Genomic DNA, 17,169 nt, shown 5'->3' on the forward strand with positions numbered 1-17,169 from the left:
CCGGGCACACACACACAACAACAGACACCATCGCCGTGCACACACACACAACAACAGACACCACCGCCGGGCACACACACACAACAACAGACACCAACTCCGGGCACACACACACAACAACAGACACGACCGCCGGGCACACACACACACAACAACAGACACCACCGCCGGGCACACACACACACACACCAACAGACACCACCGCCGGGCACACACACACAACAGACACCACCGCCGGGCACACACACACACACCAACAGACACCCCCGCCGGGCACACACACACAACAACAGACACGACCGCTGGGCACACACACACACACAACAACAGACACCACCGCCGGGCACACACACACACACCAACAGACACCCCCGCAGGTCACACACACACAACAACAGACACCACCACCGGGCACACACACACAACAACAGACACCACCGCCGGGCACACACACACAACGACACCACCGCCGAGCACACACACACACACCAACACACACCACCGCCGGGCACACACACACCACAACAGACACTACCGCTGGGCACACACACACACACACACACACACCAACAGACACCCCCGCCGGGCATACACACACAACAACAGACACGACCGCTGGGCACACACACACAACAACAGACACCACTACCGGGCACACACACACACAACAACAGACACCACCGCCGGGAACACACACACAACAACAGACAACACCGCCGGGCACACACACACAACAACAGACACCACCGCCGGGCACACACACACAACAACAGACACCACCGCCGGGCAGACACACACAACAACAGACACGAGTGCTGGGCACACACACAACAACAGACACCACCGCCGAGCACACACACACACACCAACAGACACCACCGCCGGGCACACACACACCACAACAGACACGACCGCTGGGCACACACACACACACACACACACACACACACACACACACACACACACACACACACACACACACACACCAACAGACACCACCGCCGGGCACACACACACAACAACAGACACCACCGCCGGGCACACACACACAACAACAGACACGACCGCTGGGCACACACACAACAACAGATACCACTACCGGGCACACACACACACAACAACAGACACCACCGCCGGGCAAACACACACAACAACAGACACCACAGCCGGGCACACACACACAACAACAGACACCACCGCCGGGCACACACACACAACAACAGACACCACCGCCGGGCACACACACAGAACAACAGACACGAGTGCTGGGCACACACACACAACAACAGACACCACCGCCAGGCACACACACACAACAACAGACACCACCAGGCACACACACAACAACAGACACCACCGCCGGGCACACACGCACACAACAACCGACACCACCGCAGCGCACACACACAACAGACACCACAGCCGGGTACACACACACAACAACAGAGACCTCCGCCGGGCACACACTCACAACAACAGACACCACCGCCGGGCACCCACACACAACAACAGACACCACCGCCGGGCACATACACACAAGAACAGACACCACCACCTGGCACTCACACACAACAACAGACACCACCCTCGGGCACATTCACACACATCAACAGACACCACCGCCGGGCACACAGACACACAACAACAGACACCACCGCCGGGCACACACACACACACACCAACAGACACCCCCGCCAGACACACACACACAACAACAGACACCACCACCGGGCACACACACACAACAACAGACACCACCGCCGGGCACACACACACAACAACAGACACCACCGCCGGGCACACACAACCAACAACAGACACCACCGCCGGGTACACACGCACAACAGACACCACCGCCGGGTACACACACACAACAACAGACACCACCGCCAGGCACACACACACAACAACAGACACCACCGCCGGGCACTCACACACAACAACAGACACCACCGCCGGGCACATACACACAAGAACAGACACCACCGCCGGGCACTCACACACAACAACAGACACCACCGTCGGGCACACTCACACATCAACAGACACCATCGCCGGGCACACAGACACACAACAACAGACACCACTGCCGCGGACACACACACACTACAACAGACACCACCGCCGGGCACACACACTCAACAACAGACACCACCGCCGGGCACTCACACACAACAACAGACACCACCGCCGGGCACTCACACACAACAACAGACACCACCGGGCACACACACAACAACAGACACCACCACCAGGCACACACACACAACAACAGACACCACCGCCGGGCACACACACACACACCAACAGACACCACCGCCGGGCACACACACACAATAACAGACACCACCGCCGGGCACACACACACACCAACAGACACCCCCGCCGGGCATACACACACAACAACAGACACGACCGCTGGGCACACACACACACAACAACAACAGACACCACCGCCGAGCACACACACACACACACCAACAGACACCCCCGCCAGACACACACACACAACAACAGACACCACCACCGGGCACACACACACAACAACAGACACCACCGCCGGGCACACACACACCAACAGACACCACCGCCGAGCACACACACACACACACCAACACACACCACCGCCGGGCACACACACACCACAACAGACACTACCGCTGGGCACACACACACACACACACACACCAACAGACACCCCCGCCGGGCATACACACACAACAACAGACACGACCGCTGGGCACACACACACAACAACAGACACCACTACCGGGCACACACACACACAACAACAGACACCACCGCCGGTGTCACACGCCACAGTGTCCTCCCCCGCCTAAATGTCCCCCTTTGTTTACAAACAAAAGGGAGGACATTAAGGCTTACGGTATCGTGTTCCGCCGCGTCCTCAAATTCCTAAATGTCCTCCCATTATTTTCCAGCACGGAAGGGCATATTGTTAAATTCTTTCATAGGAAAACATCAGTGAATACATTACAACGCTCTGCTTTGTATAAATGAAGTGAAGGGACAATAAATAGCCTTCATGACAGTGATTCATCAGTAAATTAACGGCAAATAGCCTTTTGCTATAGTAAAAAAAATGTCGATATGCATAGCCTATGAGACCCTTTTTTGTGTGTGTGTGTGAGCGAATTGAGCATGCCATGCATATGTGCTTTTTATTTTTCTTTATATAAGCCCTTTAAGGGAATTTTGAAGATGATCTAAAAAAAAGTGAGGGGTAGTGCTATATAAATAGCTTACCCCCCCCCCCCCCAAAGCAGATTGCTTTCTCTTATAATTATGTGGGGTCTACTACATATGACCCTTCTGTATAACAACTCAGGTTATCAGAATTACATTGCGGTACACTGTGCTATGGGTGAGGTTTGATTGTCTACAGGAATCAAGTATCTTGCTGGAAAAATGGCTATTTAAGAATGTAATAGGTCCCAGAGAGCTATCCATTTATATTTTCTTCTCTTCTAAGGACATCATTTGTTATAAGATCCCCCCTGGTACATATTTTCACATAATTCCTCCCCTCCCAAGGGCTCTGAGGAAGTCCTCAGTTCTTCATATAGCATGATTTTGATTCCTTACCTTGGTAACAGGTCTGTGCCCTTCTTCCCCTCCCAAGCGCTCGGAGGAAGACCCCAGTTCATGCTGCAAGATCTTACTTACCTTGGTACACGTTTTTCCCCTTCCTTCCCTCCCAAGGGCTTAAGGAAGACCCCAGTTCTTCATGCTCTCTAGTTCTCTAGTTCTTCATGTTACAAGATATTCCTTTGGTAGTCTAACAACCATCCATAATTAATTTAAGGGTCAAAGAAGGCTCCAAAATTTCTTGCATAAATATATATTTGGTAAATTACATATAGTTATTTACACAATTGTGTATTAATTTACTATCTACCTACTACTACTACTACTACTACTACTACTACTAATTATAATAATAAAAAAGCTACAGATACAGACATACAACACAACAGATAATTAGATGGCCCCCCAAAAAACACTTAACAAAAACATAAAATTTGCCGAACACAAACACATAGCAACCTTCCTCGCAGACAATTTAAGTAACAACATAAACATTTTTTCAAATTCTTTAGGGCATGCAAATATGCTACCAACACTATTATATCACAGAAAGACAACAATATCACAGTAGTAACCAGCCCACAACACCGTTCCAATTAGTGTGCACCCAAGAACACTACCAGACACCAACCATGCCACACAGCCCCTTCTTCCAACAGCCCCCCTCAACATTACCATTAACAGTATGGGGAGGAGAGGGGGAATCCTGGCATTACAGAAGGACTTGACAAGTAAATTCACTGGGCCCGACAACATCCTTGCCTTCATTCTTAAATCCTTAGCCCCGTCCTCCAGGGACTCCTTGATCCAATATATATCATCCTCATCATTACTTTGACTGGCTTCTGACAAACATCAACCCTTTATTTGAGACAGGTGACTGGACTGACACAGCCAATTATTGCCCCATTTCACTAACACTGATTCCATGTGGAACTTTTGAACACAATACACAAACACATAATGAAATCTGCTTGACACAAACAACATTGTTTCTGACTCACAACATGGCCTTACAACCCAAATGCTCATGTGAATTGTACACACACAAATACCTCAGAGTTCAATTCTCCATTAACTTAAAATTCAACACTCACACAGAACACATCAGTGCCACAGCCAACTGAACACTTTTGGATCCTAAGTGTAATCAACATAACTGTATAAAAAAACCCTTATACAACTAGTAGTAGTATATCACACTTGTGAGATCAATGCTTGAATACTGCTCCACGGTGCGGCATTATCACACACAGAAACATTGAGAGGTTAGAGCAAATCTACACCAAGGTGTTTCTAGGAAAGGAAGAGGTTGTGTAGATTATTTTCTTTTACTGAAAATGCTATTTGAAAAGTACCTAGAAGCATAGGAAGCTGTTTGCTGCATTCAAGGACCTAGAGATGGTATATGACAAGGTTGACAGGAAGGGTTTATGGGATGTTACTCCATTAACCCTTCCCTGTCATATGACATCTCTATGTACATGAATGCAGCAAACAGCTTTCTTCTCTAGGTACTTTCAAATAGCATCTGAAAAGAAGTTACCTGCAGTTGCTGCAGTGGAATGTCTGGCTGTTAGCTTCTGACACTCCCTCGCAGCTGAAGTGATACCACTCGTTGCAGTTATCACAGGCAATCATGGGACGGGTCTCATTGTTTGGCAAACGGCATTTACATAAGACTGTTTCCACCTCAGTGCGAACAGTACCCTTATTGTTCCTTTGGGGTACTGTTACAGGGGGTTGAGACAGTTCTCCGGCTTGAAGGCATCCAACCAGCCAGTCGTACAAACTATCTTGATCCCATGCACACTCCTCAGGTCTGATATTTGCACAGAGTGCATAAGCATTGGCGATGGCATACAAGCCGCAAGCATCGCCGCCCCTCTGACGCTGAACATCACGCCATTCCATTGTTATGGCATCGCTAGAGGTGTGTAGCATCCACCCAAGCTGTTCAATGAATTTTTGGCGGTGGGACATACCGACTTTAGTGAACATGGAGTCATAGATTCTTACTTTACCTTCTTGAAAATTTTGAATGTTACTTACTGTAATCCAGTGATTACTACTGACATTGATAATTTGAACAAACTTCCCCCTAGGGGTACCAACACGAATATGCTCCACCGCCTCAAATATTGCACAGCTTTGGAGGCCATCAACCTCGGGAAACTGATGTTTGAGGAGGGCCTGGCAATGATTCATGTGGTCATCAGTGAGCCACCTTCTCTCTTCAAGAATCTGAATCATTACCTCCATTTGTGGATCTTGGCGACTGGCTGGCACAGGGGGCAGACACACGGCTTCTCTTTCAGCCTTGGCCCTGGTTCCAATCAGAATGACGTCTTCCTCCCTGTCTGGATGCCTTGTGTCCCCTGGCTTAGGAGGGGCAGTAACTGACACAGGGATGGAAAGGCCTTGTCTTTTTTGGTATAATTCCTCATTGAGGTGTAGTTCAGGGTCTGTATCAGTAGAACTGCCTGCTGGCAGCTCTTCTGAGGGCCTGTGAAGAGCACCGAACTTTACAGGCTTAAGCTGATCGTAAGCCACCATCCGTGCCAGGGGAACATCATCGTGTCCAATCTTGACGTGAGCCAGCTTTACTGTGTCCCTTTCTGTTATTTCCAAAATCCTGCAAATATAAACATTCATTACCTTAAGTTGCATCACTATTATAATATAACATAGGGTAGCCCCATCAAAACATGTGTGTCCGGATGAGATGGAGAAAGTAGTGAAAGCATGCATAAGCAGTTTGGTATCGGTGTGACAGTGAAAAAGTGGATTGTGGAGTGGGTGAAGCATGGGGCACTGAGATGGTGTGGACCTGTGAGAATGAATATGTGAAGAGAGAGTGAGGAAATGGAGAAGCCAATATTTAATTAAAAAAAAAAAATGAATATGTGAAGAGTTAGTATGCGGGAAGGAAATGGAGAAGCCAATATTTCATTACAAAAAAAAGAATATGTGAAGAGAGAGTATGAGGGAAGGAAATGGAAATAATATTTCATTACAAAAAAAAAGAATATGTGAAGAGAGAGTATGAGGGAAGGAAATGGTGAAGCCAATATTTCATTACAAAAAAAAAGAATATGTGAATAGAGAGTATGAGGGAAGGAAATGGAGAAGCCAATATTTAATTAAAAAAAAAAATAATATGTGAAGAGAGTATGAGGGAAGGAAATGGTGAAGCCAATATTTCATTACAAAAAAAGAATATGTGAAGAGAGAGTATGAGGGAAGGAAATGGTGAAGCCAATATTTCATTACAAAAAAAGAATATGTGAAGAGAGAGTATGAGGGAAGGAAATGGAGAAGCCAATATTTCATTAAGAATAAATAAATCTGCAATGAAATTTTAGTAACCCTTTCATTGATAAATGTTTGCAGTGGGCATTAGGCGTATTTGCTGGTGGCGCTAAACACTCGCTGTGAGCTCCAGCTGCACTCAAATCTCCCACATGTGAGTGTTCCATAACTAATTCTCATAACACAGGTCCGATTGCCAATAGAGTGGGTTCTTCACTAAATTTGGTGGAAAATCATGTCAGCCAAGCACAGAAAATCTACGGATGAGCAAGTGGTGGATATTCTTGCCCAATATAGTGACATTTTTGCACAGCTTCACCTATCACTTGACTCATATTTTGACCAAATAGTTGTAAAGTTTGCAGTTGGCAATACTCCCTTGCCAGCACCCATCATCAAGAGATCTACAGTAGTTGCCTTGCGGCTGACCGTCACGCACATATAAATGTACATCTTCACAGGAAACACCCCCTGAACGTGCCTGTATTTTCGCAGGAGAGGCTTACATTACCGAATATTATAAATCTTGGCCTCCTCTTTCCAATGGTGTTTTTGTTTTTAGCTGTGATAAATAGTTTTTTTATACAAAGGTTAAAAGAGCGAGCACTAGCGTCACTTGCTGGTGGTGCTAAAAGCTCGCTGTGAACGCGCCTGAGGGGAGTCTCATTGTGAGCGCTTAGCAATGAAAGGGTTAAGAAAGATAATTAATATTATTTTGTGGAGACAATGGAAACAGTTGAGAAAGGTTCTGGTGATCTCAATTAATGGCTGGACCCCACAGCTGGGCGAGTGCTCCATTGCCAGCCAGAGTTGTGGTGTCTCCCTAATCATGCCACTGCTGAATTCCACAACGCTGCAGCCTGTTGTTACCTCTCTGTAAAGACAGTTGATGGAGGCTCAAGGCTCTGCCCTCAACACTACTAGAAAGAGGGGAAAAGTTCATACATGAGAGAAGCATCAACTAAAACATGCATACATCACAACATAGGTACATGAGGAAACACAATCACTACTGAACTGAAACATGCCCATAAAAGACAACAGGAAAAATATGCAATCTAACAGCACACATAATATAGGTACCATGCTTAAATGTAGTCAACTGTCAACTATGTTTTATGGAAGTTGTGGAGGCAAAATTTGCAATAGTGTGTTGTTGTCAATTAGTATAACATTATATTCAAAAGCCATTCATATATAAACTACAAATTTCTCTTACCCACTCCAAAGTGGATCACATCTTACTGGATTAGTAAAACTAAAATTACATATTCAAATGCCATTCATAGATTAGCAAAAAATGTCACTCACCTAAATGGGCCAGTCCACAGTGGATCACACTGTCCACCTTTGCGTGCAATGTTGGCTGCCTGGCGTTTCAGCACAAGCTGGCCCACATGCAGTGCAAAGCTTTTGACCCCCTTGGATTTTTTCTTTTCGTATGCCTTTTTTGCCTTGGCATGTGCTTTTGTTTGGTTGATCTGAGCCTATAAATTTAATACTTATTAAAAAAGAGTAAAACCAATATATGGAAATTACTACAAATCCATGTAATAATGTACTACCAAAATACAATTACATTATGTCAGCAAGTAATACATGCTACAAATTGTAATTTCCATTCAAAAGAGACTATTATAAGTAAAGTCAAGACTCACCTTTTCATATGCCTTTTCGTAGGTGGTTGCATGGTCTTCTACAAATTCCTCAAGCTTGCCATCTTCTATGATGTCAGTGTCAGAGTCCACACCTTTGATCTGAGGGAAGGCAAATTTACATGAACTACATAATCAATAAGACATACTGGTCATCATGAAATACGTATTACACAAGCTACATATAGTTGGACAATGCAAACGTCCCCATAAGTTTATTCAGTAGTGCTAAAAATAATTCTGTTGATTTTTATCATTACGGTTTTTGAAAGCACATGAATCATATAGTGTTTTCTGCATATTCCCTCTCTGACTAAAAATGTGATGCACACCAATAACTGTTACTTTTAGGCATTACATGCACCAAAAACAATGTTTATACTGACCTCCAAAAGTGTGTGGGCTTCCCGACCAAACATTAGGAAAAATGGTGTGTACTTCGTAGCTGACTGTGGCTGAGCGTTTATTGAGAAAATGATGTCATGCAGACTCTCGTCCCAGTTTTTGCCACGGTCAACCAACAGCTTGCTTACTCGGCGTTTCACCATACCGTTTACTCTTTCCACCAAACCTAGAAATGGATACCAATCTTAAGAACCAAATAAAAGCCACATAACTCAACTCATATGATATCAGGAAATGTGTTCAAACTGATCTGCCATATCACTATCACAGCAACATTACTGTTTTATAATCCCACTGTTATAGAAGCTCAGTGAAAATAAATCTGCTACACCTGAGACTGTTTGCTGTGCAGTTCCTTTACAGTGCCCATACTCTAATGGGGACCTGATCTGCATGACATTCCAAGGCGAGAAAAGCACAAGAATAGTAGTACTTTAGACCAAACAAAGCTGTTTATGTACTGCAGTGACTATGCCTGATGAACATCCTCCCATAACCAACTCGGTAAGTAGTGGCTCTTCCGACACTCTCGTCACAGGTTCAATCCCAGGCAGCCGGCGAATACTCTCTCCTTGTGATTAGTCTCTCGTGTGATTTGATACACGCAGAGGACGTGCGAGTAATAGGAAAAGAGAACAGAAAATCTCGTCATTAAATTGATAATACTTGGTAAATAGTAAGTGAACTGTTATGCCCTGGATGATAAGCACCACCACTTTATTAGAGGAAAGCTGTTAACAAAACTTTTACTAAATGATTCCCTAAGCAGTGCCAGATAAAACTTAAGCTAATAAAAGCTGGTTCCCAAGTTGTGTTAATTGAAGCATCCTGCTTCAAAGTATACTGTATAATTAAGCCAAACTAACCATTGGTCTGGGGATGATAAGCGCTGGAGACACACCTTTTTATTCCCATTTGCTGGCAGAAGTCATTGTTGATCTGAAAGTATGAGGCATTGCATGTAAAAATATTGCACACATTGTAGAAACTGTCAATGATCGAGTAATTTTCAACAAACCGTAAGATTAATTATATGTGTTAATCATCCTAACACATTTATGTAGCTTATAGCCATGGGTTGAGTGATCCGTTCAGGCTACACTAAACACTAAAGAAAATATTAAACTTTCCACAAGAAGTCATGGCGGGGTGACAACTACTGTTGTGGCAGGACTGCACGGCAGCAAATGAATGTGTGACAGGGATCAGGGGACATGAATGTCCTCTCCTTCAGCTGACAGTAAGGAGGTGGTGTTCCTTCCCCCCTACTTGGTTACAGTATGGGAGGTACAAAATAGTGCACAACCATTATCATAAGTTCAAAATTTCCTGATTTAACCGAACTGAAAAATTGGTGAGGCCTATTAAGTATGGACAACCTTTCAAAGTGACTATCTAAAGAAGTCATACATGTAGTATATCATACCTTACCACCAGTAGATTTTATGAATGCCAAGCTGTGTTCAGGTGCTTAAAGGAGCAAAAGGTGAAGCTAAGAAACTACAAAGCAACAGATGTAACTAAGGAAGAACACTGCAATATTACAGTTAAAACAGAATACAATATATATATATATATATATATATATATATATATATATATATATATATATATATATATATATATATATATATATATATATATATATATATATATATATATATATATATATATATATATATATATATATATATATATATATATATATATATATATATATATATATATATATATATATATATATATATATATATATATATATATATATATATATATATATATATATATATATATATATATATATATATATAAATTGTCAATTTCAAAAGCTCCAGTATTATACCTGTCATTCTAAATGATCCATACCTTATTACAAAACTCCTTCCCTTGATCAGAGATGAGGCGTTTTGGTGCTCCCAATCTGTGAAAACATAAACACACACCATATGGTACAGCGAGCTTACCCCTTCTCCCTCATGGACCTTACAGTGCCATAAATATTTTACATAAAATATATTTTGTGTATGTTTATGCTTATTCTACCTAAGAATACTGTAAAGGAAATACTATTGATATCTTATTACACTAAGGATTGTCCCATTGGAATACAAAGACCTACAAAACCAGTACGTATCAATGAAATTCATCTTACATGCTTATGTACTGCTTGATGCAATTGTTGACACCTGTCCCATCCTTTCTTGGAAGAGGAACAACAGTACATATTTGGTGAAGTAATCCACAATTGTCAATACGTACTGACTCACTCTTGGTCATCGCCAGTGGTCCTGTAATACAGTGAAAATATATCAGTATACATGTAGTGGCATATTTCCTCCCCACGATGGATATCATTTAGCTGAAAAACATGAGGAGCAGCACTGTAATGACTTACTATGTGGTGGCAGAAAACAGATAATAAAGGTGTCATTACAATGGAACACTGAATGCTAAGTTGTTTTGTTTCAAAATATTGTGGAAAATTAAATTGTGGCAATTGTAAATGTAACAGTATTTACTGCATCAAAGTATCTTCTATCATCATCCCTTAACTCATCATTTCTAAATCAATGAAGTCAATTGAGAAATCCATCGCAGAGCAACACTCTGTCATTTGTAAGATCTCTTAAGATACAAAATTCCACATGCAAAAAACCATTATCTTATCTGGTGTGAGGATGGTAAGATTTTATAGTAATATAAATAAGGCATACAAAACCTACTGAACCAAACTCCTAAGTGCAGGGGATGTGAGGATTACTGGCCAGGGCATGAAGCAGGGGAGGTTAAACCCTAAAGGGCGGGTGACAGGGTTTTCTGGTCCGACTTTTTCCGCCATAATTTTGAAGTTTGTGCGAGGATTTATGGCTTTCACTGTACATTCCCACCCTTTAGGTTTTAATTTGTCAGAAAAAGGTAACAGTTAGGCTAATTAAGTGCAGCTGCTATTTCTTATAACCTAATAACAGTAACTGGGGGCCCTAATGCTAGTGGCAACCACATAACAAAAATAAGTAAGAGAAAGCAGTAAATGTGATACAGAGGTCATTGCAGGGGAACATGCCATCATAGAGTGAACTATTAGCCAACATAAGTGTGAGAAAGTAATGTGTTTATGTACACACAATAATAAGAAACAGTAAGAAGAGGGACCATACTTCCTGATGTGAAACCTTAGCAAAGTAAATAAATGAGTTACATTTTTACAGGTAAAATATAATATATTTCACGATGTTCACCTAAAACTTTTAAGACACCATAAAACATGCAAGGGTTCATCATGCATCTTAAAATCTCATATGCATTCTAATAAACTAGAAACTGATTGCCCTTCATTATACTGGATGAGGTCCTGGACAAGATGAGCATGTCATGTCGCCGAACTGTATTTGTCACTGCCTGCTTGCAACACTACCTTAGCTTTTCCTGTAATAACATGTAAATCCCAAATCAATTTCTCTTATCTCTATATATATATCTATATATATATATATATATATATATATATATATATATATATATATATATATATTTATATATATATATATATATATATATATATATATATATATATATATATATATATATATATATATATATATATATATATATATAAAAATATATATATCCACTAGATCTAGCCTGAACCTATTGCTCTATAAAATATGGTAAATTGAAAACAAGCATGGAAATCCATGTGACAATAGCTGGAATTTACATAATGGACAATTAATATGCTACACTAATGTAGTTTGACAAATAGTGATGACACTAACAATTATACTAAATTTTGACAATCATCAGCTTCAGTACATTGATAAAAATATCAAAATCTTCAGTCTTAAACAACATTATGACAGATACTGCACACATGTATAAATATGTGTGTGTGTTAATTTGACAGCAATAACTATAATCTGTTTCATTCCGTCTGTCCACCAACAAAGCATGAAAGAAATGGACTAAACATTATTAAATATTATCCATTGATGTAGAGGCGATAAATACACCAAAACACTTACCAATAAGATCCATGCCTACGACTTCCATGGGTTGAGACACCTTAATTTGTTTAAGTGTGGGAGCTTGTGTCTTTACAACCTCAAAAGTCTGGCAAGTTGTACAAGTTGATATCTGAAAAAAGTAAAGAAAGGATGTAGTAAACCTGAAAGGTAGGCAGGGTTATTGTGCTTCTATCCTGATTCTGTAAAGAATTGTAGCTGTGGCATAATTATTTTTGATGTGTTGCTAATATCAAGTATTAAATGGAAATAACACTATCACCTTGTGTTGTGTTGCTGACTTTAAACAGAAGGCAGACAAAATTATTATATACTGTCTTGGTGGATTTTTTTTTTTTTAAACATAGGAAGCAGCTCAAGGGCACAAAAAAAAAAAGATAATGAAAAAAAAAGCCCGCTTTTCGCTGCTTCCCCAAAAAAGAATTGATAGATATATCCAAATCGATCAATTTCGGGAGGAAGTGTCCTGATATCCTCCTCTTGAAAGAGTGCAAGTCATAGGCAGAAGGAAATACAGATAAAGGAAGATTGTTCCAGAGTTTACCAGCATGAGGGATGAAAGAGTGGAGATGCTGGTTAACTCTTGCATAAGGGGTTTGGACAGAATAGGGCTGAGCATGAGTAGAAAATTGCGTGCAGCAGGGCTGCGGGAGGGTGAGGCATGCAGTTAGCAAGTTCAGAAGAGCAGTCAGCGTGGAAATATCAATAAAAAATAGAAAGAGATATTAGCATTATTAAAGAGAAACAGATAGTACAGTATGCATTTCAGTAATATACTACATATTTTATATTCTGAGTGTGAAATTTGTTAATTCCTAAACCTATGATCTGAACCTTCACTTTTGTGGACTTCAAAAAATACAACTAATAACTAAAATATACACAGATAAAAGTGCAATAAAACTTTTACCTGAAGGTGTTATTTACTTACATATGCAATGACGTCCCTTGACATACCAAGCCAGTAATAATGGTCAGAAATCCTGGACTTGGTTTTATCAATACCAACATGACAGCCACTTGTGACATGATAAAAAGCAGAATATCCATCACTTCTCCCAGTGTTGAAGGAATCTGAACCCATTTGTTTCTTCTCTTGCGATACAGCTGGTTCTCTGTAACAAAGGATAACTTTACCACATGTAAAAAGTAATGGTATTATATACTGCTTTACAGCATCCATGAAACAATCAAACCTTAACCGTTTCATTGAATAGATCTCAACATTTTCACAGTTGAACTAGGTTGAAAAATTTAGAAATAACAATGATATAAATTTCTTAATTTTCAAAGGGGGTTAAGACATAAAGCCTTAAGTTAGGAGATTAGTTAGGTTAGATTTGATTTAATTTTAAAATTTACTGTTTCTTCATTAGAAAATTCTGTGAGTGAGGGATTTAGCACAGCAGTTGAAGGACAAAATAACAGTTATGGCGAGGCACCCTGGTGGCAGCCCTGACCATCGCTGGCCAGGCCTATTATTTCAGTAATATAGAATGTGATTTTGACAAGAAACTGTTATATTAATTCAAAACTCAACAAAATTTTTCAAATTAGGTGCAAGTCTTTACAATGCTTCCCTTGTCTGCATTGTGTATCTGTTTGTCCAAGCCAAGTGTGAGTAGCTTTGGGCATGATTTTGAGTGTTCATAGGACAGCTGATTCCATTTTAGCCAAATGTACAGTCTTTTTTTTATGGTATAATTACAGGTCCTTCAAAAATGACTTCTTTTCTCCACTTGGTAGCTCAACACCTCTGCCTCTGTTGTTCTGGCTTCTGGGAAATTGTGTGCCTTTAGGGTGAAGGAGTGTCTTTGTCTACTGGCCTCTAGTCTCCCTCCCCTTGACCATGTATCTCTTCCACTATTTTATGGATTTCCCATGGAGATTAGCGTTTGCAGTGTTGTGTGTGCCACTGATGGTCTGCAACCGTGCAGATTGCATACATTCTTCATTCTCACTAGCCAGGGTGTCATAATCTGCGTAACACTGCCAAGCACATCATGTGCTGCCAGGTGCAGGGTAATTACCCTGTTTTTTGGGTAATCTGAACACTATCAGGGTAATGGGGTAGAAGCATAGACAAAGACAGATTTCTAGAGTAATTTCACCACAGACTGCAAAACCCTCTGAAATCTAGCTATTTAGGAGAGAGAGAGAGAGAGAGAGAGAGCGCACCGACCTATACATTGAATATAACATAGTACTACATACTCACAAACTGAAGTCAGTCCTCATGAGTCATGATGCTAGGATCCATCAGGATTCTTTTAATGTAATTTTCTTAATATAGTCACCAAACACTTTAATTTCTATTCTCAGGCATGACATGGTTTACCAACAACTCTACACAGCAGTACACACTGATGAGTATGAATATTACATTTGACCATATATATATATATATATATATATATATATATATATATATATATATATATATATATATATATATATATATATATATATATATATATATATATATATATATATATATATATATATATATATATATGTAGTGTGTGTGTGTGTGTGTGTTTATGTTTAAAACAGATGGCAAACTGAGTAATTTTAAAGCAAACAGGGTAATTTTAAGGGGGAAAGTAGGGTAATTTGCCCACTTGACCTGGCAGCACATGGCTGGCCTGCCTTGGGTGTCTTTGTTCACATCATGGGTGGCCATCTTTGTAGTGGTCTATTTTGGTACAGCCACAGCACTTCCTAGACACATATTGCCATTTCCTTAACTTGCCCCCGCCTTCATTTTACCTTTCATAGTTCTTAATGAAGGGGATTTCCTTAGGGATGGTAGATAAATTCTGATAATTATGTGGGGGGGGCAAGACTGGGTATGACCTGCCCTAGCCTGAGCTGACCTTCAGCCCTGGAACCATAAAACACAAACCACTGTATTGCTCAGCTTGTGGCTGCCACTTTCCACGGGTGCTATTCAGGCTGACTGGCTTTTTCAACAACCCAGAGTTTATTAAATGCAAGAGTACCCCTTTGTTGTTTCCCCGAAACAATAAACTATTTTCACTCGATCAGTACTCACCTTTTATCATGTGATGTTCCCTCTGTCTTCTCAAAATTCTCCTTTGATTTCCAGTCAAGCCTGGTGGATACTGGTTGTTAAGAATTAGTTGCTTAAGCGGGACTAAATTCTCATTAAAATGGAAAATCCTGTCGCGGAGATCCGAAGCCATTGTTGTGGTGGACACTCTGGCGTGAGACTGCTATCAGCTGGCCTTTGTTTGTTTATGTTCGCTCCGACACCGGGGACCCGACGGGGGGGAGGACATTTAGGCGGGGGAGGACACTATGGCGTGTAACACCGGGAACACACACACAACAACAGACAACACCGCCGGGCACACACACACAACAACAGACACCACCGCCGGGCACACACACACAACAACAGACACCACCGCCGGGCAGACACACACAACAACAGACACGAGTGCTGGGCACACACACACAACAACAGACACCACCGCCGAGCACACACACACACACCAACAGACACCACCGCCGGGCACACACACACCACAACAGACACGACCGCTGGGCACACACACACACACACACACACACACACACACACACACACACACACACACACCATCGACACCGCCAGGCACACACACACACAACACCCCGCCGGGAACACACACACAACAACAGACTCGACCGCTGTGCACACACACAACAACAGACACCACCGCCGGGTAAACACACACAACAACAGACACCACCGCCGGTCACACGCACACAACAAACAAGACCACCTCCGCGCACACAATCACAACAACAGACACCACCGCCGGGCAAACACACACAACAACAGACACCACCGCCAGGCACACACACAACAACAGACACCACCGCCGGGCAAACACACAACAACAGACACCACCGCCGGGCAAACACACACAACAACAGACACCACCGCCGGGCAAACACACACAACAACAGACACCACCGCCGGGCACACACACACAACAACAGACACCACCGCCGGGCACACACACAGAACAACAGACACCACCGCCAGGCACACACACAACAACAGACACAGTGCTGGGCACACACACACAACAACAGACACCACCGCCAGGCACACACACAACAACAGACACCACCAGGCACACACACAACAACAG

General features: G+C 42.2%; 1 protein-coding gene and 1 long non-coding RNA gene across 2 annotated transcripts; both read right to left on the reverse strand.

Annotated features, from left to right (window-relative positions):
* Positions 1-5,132: 5,132 nt before the first annotated feature.
* LOC127000239 (uncharacterized) lies at positions 5,133-11,188 on the reverse strand. Its single transcript, XM_050863689.1, has 7 exons — positions 11,134-11,188; positions 10,848-10,902; positions 9,848-9,920; positions 8,963-9,147; positions 8,580-8,678; positions 8,233-8,408; positions 5,133-6,244 (listed from the first exon to the last, which is right to left on the reverse strand). Exons 3-7 carry the CDS (start codon positions 9,894-9,896, stop codon positions 5,152-5,154), a joined length of 1,602 nt encoding a protein of 533 aa, XP_050719646.1. The 5' UTR covers positions 9,897-9,920; positions 10,848-10,902; positions 11,134-11,188; the 3' UTR covers positions 5,133-5,151.
* An 87-nt stretch (positions 11,189-11,275) lies between these two features.
* On the reverse strand, positions 11,276-16,343 carry LOC127000240 (uncharacterized). The gene is made up of 4 exons (XR_007753841.1): positions 16,059-16,343; positions 13,935-14,118; positions 13,004-13,115; positions 11,276-12,407 (listed from the first exon to the last, which is right to left on the reverse strand). It is a non-coding gene; the product is annotated as an uncharacterized LOC127000240 (long non-coding RNA).
* Positions 16,344-17,169: the final 826 nt, after the last annotated feature.

This window comes from Eriocheir sinensis, chromosome 18, assembly GCF_024679095.1.
Source record: "Eriocheir sinensis breed Jianghai 21 chromosome 18, ASM2467909v1, whole genome shotgun sequence".
In the NCBI taxonomy this organism is placed as follows: domain Eukaryota; kingdom Metazoa; phylum Arthropoda; class Malacostraca; order Decapoda; family Varunidae; genus Eriocheir; species Eriocheir sinensis.